At 46.0% G+C, this 9,890-nt stretch overlaps 1 protein-coding gene across 1 annotated transcript in view; it reads right to left on the bottom strand.

Moving 5' to 3' along the window:
• The window catches only part of LOC144223890 (ribonuclease P protein subunit p29-like), a 10,726-nt gene extending 4,559 nt beyond the window's left edge, over positions 1-6,167 (bottom strand). Inside the window, exons 1-5 of the mRNA XM_077754686.1 lie at positions 5,959-6,167; positions 3,996-4,048; positions 2,190-2,413; positions 685-762; positions 435-518 (exon numbers count right to left, since the gene is read on the bottom strand). Of these exons, the coding sequence (XP_077610812.1) occupies positions 435-518; positions 685-762; positions 2,190-2,413; positions 3,996-4,048; positions 5,959-5,965 (446 nt within the window). The 5' untranslated portion in view covers positions 5,966-6,167. The remainder of the gene's footprint in view (positions 1-434; positions 519-684; positions 763-2,189; positions 2,414-3,995; positions 4,049-5,958) is intronic.
• Positions 6,168-9,890: the final 3,723 nt, after the last annotated feature.

Here is a 9,890-nt window from a genome sequence, read left to right as displayed (position 1 = left end):
GGGCTCTGTGCTGACTGCCAGCTCAGAGCCTGGAGCCTGTTTCAGAGTCTGTGACTCCCTCTCTCTCTGACCCTCCCCTGCTCACGCTGTCTCTCTCTCTCTCCTAGAAATAAATAAAACATTTAAAAAATTAAAAAAAATAAAAATAAAAAAAAAAACCATGGGGAAGTGGGTGAAAGGACTTTCTGTTCAAGGCTATGGACAAGTGCCAGCAGCTGCTGTGCCCTCTGGGATAGCAGGGGGCTCCTTGGGTGGAAAGGTACACAAAGACCATTTAGAGTGTGTCAAAATGTGGCCATAACTAGCTCAGGTAGCTAGTTGTCTCCCACCCTCAGTGTTGGTGATCTGGAAATATCCACGTGGCAAGGAGTGTGTCTTACCCTGTAGCACAGAGCTACGGGGCCACTGAGTGATGGCTTGTGCATTCAGGTGACCATGTGCTCTTAGGTAACTTACCTGAAACAAGAGCCCCGTGAAGATCTGCCTTTAACAGCTTGGCCTGAATCATCTGTGGCTGCCTAGGAGGTAAACAGAAGCCCTTAATGTGCACCATGGTCAAGAGTTCTAAAAGGAGCAAACAGGTCTACAAACTTCTACAGCCAACTGGCTCCAAAGGCTGCATTTACAGTGATCAGAAGACTTGGGTTGTGCCCCAAAGGGCGAGGCTTCAGAAATGCAACTCACGTGTCTGGCTTGAGACCACCGCAGAGGTCCCGGATGTACTGTTTCCAGAGTTCATGTAGAGGGAGAAAAAGATTGTAACTGTGGAACCAAAGTCAGAAAGAAGTAAAAAGTTAGGCGATATGAGCTGGACAATGTAACATCGAAAGAGCACAGAGCATGGCCTGATGCCAAGGATCCTGACCTGGGTCACTGGGGACTGGGTGCAGATCCTAGTTCTACTGCGGATAACCTGACTAAAATCAAGTACCTTCACCTTTTGGACCTCAGTTGCTTCACTGACACAACCCTCTTGAGGCTAAGTGAGAAGAAGATGTTGCCTTCCTTTGCCCCTCCATCCTTCCTGCTGGCTAGATACAGCCTTGACGGCTGGGGCTCTGTCACCTCAGACCATGAGGCAACATCCACAGATGACAGAGCAGCCGGGATGCACCTGGGGAGGCACTGCCTGCACTCTTACCACACTAGCCCAGAGTGCTGCTCATCCAGACTTCTCTTCATGAGAGAAACAAACTCTGACTTTGTGTAAGCCACCGCTACTTGAGGTCTTCTGTTACAAGAGCTGAACTTGTAAGCTAGGAGTAATCAGGAGTTGCTGCCTGTCATGCATGTCCCCATGTAAGGTAGCAGGTCTGTCTGGAAGGTGACTGAGCAGGTGGTGGGACATAAGGGAGGGGAGAAGAGAGAGGGCCTCAGAGCTGTCCTCTGGGGTCATCAGTACTGGTCCTGGTGCCTCATGGGGAGTCCGTTTACATGACACTGTTGGTTAGAGAGATGAGACACTTAGGCTCACACTCAAAGTGGGCTCTACTGGTGCAGATGCCACTGAGGAAAACCTGGGCAACAGCGGCCCCTTCCTCTACCCAAAGGCCAGTCCCAGTCCGGGACCCAAAGGGGCCCCGGACAAAGCGAATGACTTTGTCTTGTGGGATGTGGGAGGCTATCTGGCTACGGGTCTTGGAGCAAAAGTCTAAAGGCAGTCCTAAGGCGCGTGTATGCAGAACTGTGGTTGAGGAAGGCTGCTGTGTCAGCTGAAGAGAGAAATACATCCTCCCACAGGGTGATGCGGCCCTTTCAGAAGCTTCCACAACATGTGGGCAGCACGTTCTTTGGCAATAAAACCCTAGTGGATGATTCTGTCTAGTACTATTAAAAGCTATAGAGAGTATATATTAAGAAATATCAGTTCCTCTTTTTCTAGGAAAGCTGAAAGACAAATAGCCTGTTGCCATGGGCAACAGACTCACTTATGGTACGGGTCTCATTAGTTAAGGCTAGGACAGAAGCCAAACAGTAAAACAGAAAGAGCCTGACTGTGTTCGCTGTAAAAGCCAAGCCCAAACATGGTCTGAATTGGTAAAGGAACGCTGCCCTCTTGTGGCTGAAGTGGGAGAAGCTCCCATAGCATAATGGGAAAGGGGCTGCCAAAGGCGCTGGGCTTCCCAAGTCCAGCCCACACAGGGAAGATTAAGCACCCTACATAGAAAGGTAGGAAAGACTCGGCATACCTCTGCTGCTCTGGTTTGATGTCAAAGAGCCTCAGTTCCCTCCTCTGCCTGGCAGAGAGGCCTTTGGATTTTTTTTTCTTCTCTTTTCGTTTCCGGCGAGCAGAGTACTCCAGAACAACAGCCTTGCGCTGTAGGTGCTCCTCGCAGGCTTGCTGGCTCATGCGGGGCATGCTGCGCTTCAGGAAGGCCGTCACGAAGGCCTCGGCCTGCCGGGCGCCTGGGAGCTGCACAGGGACAAGGTGGCATGGTGCCCACTGCTCTGGTTGGGGCAGCCCGGGAGCCCACGCCCTCTTACACAGCACCGCAACCGCAGATGGGATGCTGTCGCTGACCCATCTATCTGCCCGCGGAGCCTCACACAGCCACTCATGTGCTCCCATAGCTGTCCAGATGCGAAAGTCACACCCAAATGCCAATTTGTGCTGCCACACAAGACAGCCACTTCAAAACTCGACTTCCTGCCCTACTTCTTTGAGGTTATTTTGAGGATAAAGAACCAAAACCCCTTTCTATGTGTAAGAAAAGACTTCTCTGATCCTCGGCAGGGAGAAAAGCTTGGGAAATATATGCCAACACTGAATCAGTCATGACCAGAGGAAGGCGACTTCAGAGAAGAACCAAGCTATGGCCTGGAAGGAAGTGATCTGACTCTTGGGAAGATGGCAGCACCTACTGCTCCAGCACGGGCCACACCTTGGGGGTAGGAATTCTGACACTGTGCCCACGACACAATCCTCTTTAGTTGGGTTTGGCCCTGTGGACATGTCACGGCTACTCACTAAGTCTGCTCCCGCACCACTTGGGGAAAGAAGTGCCTGTGCATCTCAGCCTCCTGTGCTCAGCTTCTCCTACATAGAGCAGAACATCAATTCACTGTAACTTAGCACAGGCTCTTAGGACCCCTGGGCAAAATAACTGTCATAACTATGCATAATTTTGAAGGAACTCCAGACATCCCTGCCTCTCAAGTTGGGAGTTCCACCAATCTGCTCCTCATTCAGTTGCCTCTGTCCTAGGTCTGCCATAGCCCCAGGAAGCACTGGCTACCTGCCTCTTGGCTGGGCCATTTCCTGAACCCCTGTCGCACTAACCCAGCTGCAAACACCTTGGAGCTCATGTGTCAATAATAAGCTCTCCCTTATGGAGGAGATGTAGGGGTAAGGAGGGCATGAAGGTGTGATTCACCTCATCTTCAAGGCAGCTCACAGTAAAGATGGGAGTGGGCTTCAGCTTTGCACCTTTAGATACTAAGATTCATGATCATCATCATTACTGCGAGAGGACGATTACTTGCTTCTTTTAAATACCTAAGTAGTCCCTCTTCATGGAGAAGCCAAATAAAGGAATATCAATGTTTTAAAATCTCGATTTCATGTTAACTCCATTATGAGGAGTCACCAGTGGAGTTTCTGCCAAACTGACAAAGCATGTGTGCAGCATCCCAATATAATCCATAAATTCCAATTATGAAATGTGACTTGCCTACCCTCTTCAAGAGTAAATGGGGCACAGTGACAAAGTCAAATGACAGTGCTCACCAGGCCAGGTTTCAGGTGGGCATAGCCCACTGCCCCCTGCACTGTGAAAGACGACACAAGATCAAGAAGTCTCCGTTAACCAAACAAGGTAAAAAGAGGCCAGCATATGGAAACAGGCCGTCACAACAATAGATCTTGGCTGAGCCTAGCACGTCTACTAGAAAGATGAGGAGTGAGACGTGGGAAAGGACATCTAAAACAACACTGGAGTGTCGAGCCATTCTGTCATCATCTCTGTTGTTCCCAGACTTCCTGCCATGCACGGTACCTGAACATCGAACTCTTTAGCCTCTTTCTGAGAAAAAGCCTGGTAGATCACACCTGGGGGATTAAACCAAACAAACAGATAAGAAATGATCATCAGTTCCTGTTGGGTATGGGTATACAGTAAAGACTTTTCTAACTATGAAGATAACTATGTTTACTTAGATATAGGAGAAGATTGGGCGCTATAAAGAGCACAGCTTCAAAGCTTTCTTGGATGCCTGTTATTCTCCCCTGTGACCACCCATCTAAGAAGTTCTGAAGATGTGCTTTAGAACAGTGCGTCTCAAATGTTAATTTATGTAAGAATCTCCAGGATCTTATTAAAATGTAAACACGTGGGCCCCAACCCCAGATTCTTCATCTGTAACAAGTTTCAGATGCTACTGCAGTTCCGTAGATCACACTAGGAGCTTGAACAGTTGCTCTAGAAGTCTAACTAAGTAACTCATTTAAAAGTTATACGATAGAAGGGCACCTGTGTGGCTCACTAGTTAAGTGTCTGACTCTTGGTCTTGGTTTCAGCTCAGGTCATGATCTCACAGTTATGAGTTCGAGCTCCATGTTGGGCTCTGCAATGGCAGCACAGAGCCTGCTTGGGATTCTCTCCCCACCCCACCCCCCTGCTGCTCCTCTGCTCTCTCTCTCAAAATAAATAAATACACTTTTTTAAAAAGTTATATAATAGAGATTCCCAGGATGCAGATAGTAGGAAATAATATACTTTGTTGACTGTAAGATGTTAAAAAAAAGATTTTTCACATTTTAACATCTATGAAACTGGGGTGTATCATATAATAGATGGTGTTCCTAAACTGATAAATACAGTAGGTCTTTTTTTATGCTCAAAATATATAATGATGAATGTGGTTTTGACTTCAAAAACTTTCACATTTCTATTTCCTACTTAATTTGCCTGAAGAAGAAAAACATGGCTGTAGGGACAGAGTATGGGTGTGAATGGAATAAGAATAAGACAACGGCCTGGTTTAAGGGTCAAAAGGCTAGATAATATGGTTCACACAATGCTCTATCAATTCCACCCCAGCTCCCTTGTGCTTCCTTGAGTACATCTGAAAAAGCAAACCAATGTGTTTGATATGATAGGATATGATAGGATATGATATGCAGTCTGGCTCTCCCTCAAATGGAAGAATGGGAGTAAAACCTGTTTCTAAAGAGCAACCCCAGGAATAACTTTGCCTCCACTGTCACAGGTGCTTAGATTAGACTTGAAAGCTTTTCTGAAACAATACACAGAATGACTATCAAGCACTCATTACTTGCCATGTACCTGGTTAAAAGTTACACATATTTTCTGAACAATCCTTTAAAGTGGTTATTATTCCTATTATGCAAATGAGAAAACTGAAGCTCAGATAGGCTGAGACACATAACTTGATAAGAGATAGGGAGTGGCACAGATGGAAATGAAAATACTGATCCAAAGACCAGTTTGAACGGTGTCTACACACCCCTGCTTATTACTGTCCTGGGTGCTTGCCCCCCTCCTTGGCATTGCTATCCTCTGCTCAACTCCCAAAGTCTTGGGTTAGCGATACCAATTTCCAGCATGCTCCCAGCGCTCTCCACCAGACAACAGTCGTTCACAGAACAGCAGCCTGGGCTGATACCACTACCAGTGCCTTACAGAAGGGGAACCAGGTCATAGAGAGCATCAGGGCCTTAACCACTGTCACCAAGTGAGAGGTAGTGGCCCAGCTGCACCACACACCATTAAGCATGCCCCCGTGGGGACCTGCCGCCAGCTCTGACATCAATACCTGGCTCAGACACTGAGCCCGGTCAACCGGGACTCTGGGCCTCGGTTTCACTTATGTAAGGCAGGACAATTCCTACAGCAGTCCGTTTGGACTCCGCAGCGACCCTGTTCACCTACCACCACCAACTCCCCGACCACTTATATCCCACTCCTCCCCGTTTCCGAGGCCCTCAACCCCGCTTACTTTTCATCCTCGGGCCGCTTCCGGTGCACTCTGATGACGTTTCGTGCGGAGGTCGCTCACTCTATACTCTCTTCACTTTCTTCAGCAGCCCTAGGCCATCAGAACTTCTCTCGTCAAAGTCTATGGTGGAGAGACCTCTTGCACCCGAGCTCGCACGCACGCGAAGTCCCCAGACGGACACGCTCCAACTCTCAGCTGGGGTCGCTGGCGCGCAGGGCTCGCAGATGGCGTCGCCCGTGACGTCACGGGTGCGCGTCGACATAGGGTGGCGCATGCGCCTGGAAGCCGGCTCCGCTACCGCGAGAGTCGCTTCTTTTTCGGAGGGTTTCTCCTTTGTGGGGATTTTTCAGCTTGCGTGTACGATAGGCCGGGGAAGGCCAGAGGCCGTGGGGTTGAGTTTAGGGCGTGTAGACTGCTTTTGAAGAGCTGGAGTAGAGCGAGGCGAGCCAGCTTGAAGAGGGACCACGGGGACCTTGGGGACCAGGGGAGGACTGCAATGGTGGGACTGAGGTGCGTTGGAGTCTTTAATCAGCGTTCTCTACGGATTAACCGAGGCGCTGACGTTGGGATTGAAGGCTTAGGTTCTAGTTTTGTCCTGCTGTGCGATCTCGCTTTAAGTCACTTCCCATTTCCAGGCTTTCTTTTCCCCATCACTTGTGAGTGGGCTGGGCTTGAGTGTCTGTAGGTTTTCTTGAGACGTTAGTGCCTGTCAGGAAGTTAAAAGGCAAGGAAGGATTCTTACTGTTCTGGGGAAGGGTCCAAGAATTGTGGCTTGGAAGGCCTGATGCAGACCTCCCAGAAATGACTTAGTGTGCAGCCTGAATTCCTGCTGAGTGCTGGGCCTGAGCTAGGTGCTGTTCAGGAGGGCAATATGGTCCCTGTACTCTAAGTCTGGATCTCAACTTCCGGTAAGGTATAAAGTCCTTTTAAAGGAAAAGAAATTCTCAGGGAACCCTGAGAATTTATGTACACAGTTTCTAGTTTGAGAAACATTGATTTTATTGTTTTTGGATGATTACCTTGTGCCATTTTGATCTTAAACATAAAACTGCAGACCCTGAAACTCAATGGCTTGTCCTGGTGAGCCTGAACCTTATATATGTATATTACCATCAAAATGGAAACACAGCATTTAAATGTATTGCACTTGAAGATGCCTGAGACTAGTTAGGAGTTTATGGGAGTAAGTTTGAGAAACTGTTCTTGGGGATCCGTACCATGTAAACTACTAATGTAAATTTTAAAATAGCATCATGAGACACTAGAAGGTAGTAAGAGCCAATTTCTGTACTGTAGACTCAAGGGGGCCCTTTTGAGCAGGACCTTTGTGATTATGGAGATCAGGGAAAAGGCAGACTTCTGTCTTTCAAAGTTTCTTTTTTAGGTTGTTAGGATTCTTTAACTCCCAATTGACCCCTTCTCAAGTAGTCAATTCATCCTTGGATGACTACCAGCCTTCCGTGGAATTCTTTGCTTGTGGTGGGGTGAGCACACTCAGAACTACAGTTACTTCATAATTCCCTGATCACTACATCTTTTTTTTAAACAAACAAACAAACAAACAACTTTATTGTTCTTGGGAAATAATTGTCTATGTATGTAGAGTGACACCTATCCATACAGATACTGGTATTATTTTGATTGTTGTTTATAATAGCAAAACCTCGGAAACAACTCAGTATTCAACAGTAGCGGATTAAATAAATGAAGTATGCAATGAAATCTGGCCTTGTGTAGCAACATGGATGGACCTTGAGGGTGTTAATGCTGAGCGAAATAAGTCCAGCAGAGAAGGACAAATATCATATGTTTGCACATATAGGAGGATTAGGAGGAACTTAACGGAGGACCATGGGGGAGAAGAAGGGGGGAAATAGTGGGGGAAAGGGGGAGAGGCAAACCATGAGAGACTCTTGAATGCTGACAAAAACTGGGGACTGATGGATGTGGGGGGGGGATGGGCACGGAGAGGGGCACTTGTGGGGATGAGCACTGGTGTTATGTGGAAACCAACTTGACAATAAACTATTTGTAAAAAAGTAAAATAAATAAGTAAATAAAAATAAAAAATGAAGTATGCGCTAATTAAGTCTGTTAATTAAATGCTTTACAATCACAAGGTAAGCTTCAAAAATTCAGATTCCTTAGCACCCCCTGGAGATTCTTATTTAGTAGATGGTCCAAGAATCTGTATTTAAAAAAATATTCCCAGGTGATTTTGTTGAGTAATTAGGTTTGGGAACTAAATATGGTACACTTATAGAACTTAAAGTATTAGAATACCACACAGCCATTAAACAAATTCCAATTTTAAAAAGGTTACAAGATATTAACTCAAAACTAAATGTATACACAAAAAGGATTGGAAAGACATACAAATATACAGGAAGGTTTGTTTATTTGTTTTTAAACAATTATTTGGAGAGAGGAGAGAGCATAAACGGGGTAGGGGCAGAGAGAGAGAGGAGAGAGAAAATCCCAAGCAGGCTCCCCACTGTTAGTGCAGACCCTGACATGGGTCTTGAACCCAAGAACCGTGAGATCATGACCTGAGCTGAAATGAAGAGTCAGATGCTTAATCTACTGAGCCACCCAGGGGCCCTTATACAGGAAGTTTTTCATGGCTGCATAAGTGAGCTTATGAGAGATTCCTGTCTGTTTTCTAAATTTTATTCAAAGAAAATAACACTTTGTAAATTTTTTCTTTTTATAGCTATAAATGATAAACCTTTGAAAATGGCTACACATGTGTTTTTCCACTAGTGGCTTTGTGAAAGTTCCATAGGAAATCAAAGTCTGAGAGCATCATTGCACATGGTCATCCCCCCTCCCCCTGAAACAACTTGTGAAAGACTTCAAATATGCAAAAAAAAAAAAAGGAAAGAATTCTACAGTGAACACCCATGTGCTTTTAAGTTCTACAATTAGTATTTTGCTCTATTTATACAGGCTTCTTTTGATTGGTGCTTTAAGACATTCAACTGCTAGGTTGAGTACTCAAGAAAAGTTTCATATTTAAGCTCAAAAGATTAAGCCTCAACTGCCATTAAGTAAGTGCATGTCTATGAAAATTAGGACCTGCCTTATAAGCAAACACAAATATGTCATCGAGTGAGATGATGCCTGTTAAAGCAACACCTGGCACAGACAACACAGTTGGAGATGACAGCTGTAATTATCTGCATTCTTACAAACCTGCATTATCTGCAGGCATAGTCCCTGAGGCTCAAGATTTAAGAACTTCTCTGGCCCTGCTTTGCCTTTGATCTGTATGCTAGCCCAAATGAGGCATACTGATTGATAAGGGGAGCTGGGAGTGTTGGTGGGGGGGTGCCTGGACACAGTGGCACCAGCGATCATTCCTCAGGCTCGATAGTGCTGCAGGAGACTAAGCAGTAAGGTTCCAGTGCTAACACCGGACATTCTTGCTAGGCAAGCCCTTTTCTGCTGGGCATTGGGTGCTCTGGCTAAGAATCAAAGAGCTGATGCTTACAGGAGGATGATCTATCAGTCCGTCTGGTCAAGAGATAGAACTGTGCTCTCAGTCAATGTAAGACCAACCATTTAGAATTCTGAGCAGCAGGGACTATGAAATTAGTATGTGTGGTCAAATAACAGTTTCTGAAGTCCAGGTTTCTCAAGTCTTTCAAAATCCAAAAGTTATTCTTCAAGGCTATTTTGATCCTAGATCTTTGAGATGTAACATTATAGATTCTCCCAATTCCCTGAAGAAGTTCCATTCTCAGTTGAACCCACTGAGGAAAGCTTGGTTTGGGTTTTCATGATGGAGAGTCTGAGTGAAGAGGAGGCTCTCTGGAGGTCCTAAGAGATCTCCTTCACTGGATTTAAGGGGTAATTCCTGAGGCATTGGAAGGATTTGTGGGGAAATCACTGCAAGCCTTCATGGAGCATCGTGTGTATGCAGCTCTCAC

Source organism: Crocuta crocuta, unplaced genomic scaffold, assembly GCF_008692635.1.
Source record: "Crocuta crocuta isolate KB4526 unplaced genomic scaffold, BGI_CrCroc_1.0 scaffold121, whole genome shotgun sequence".
In the NCBI taxonomy this organism is placed as follows: domain Eukaryota; kingdom Metazoa; phylum Chordata; class Mammalia; order Carnivora; family Hyaenidae; genus Crocuta; species Crocuta crocuta.
Note: the sequence above shows the minus strand (reverse complement) of the source record. Positions and strands in the feature narration are given on the sequence as shown.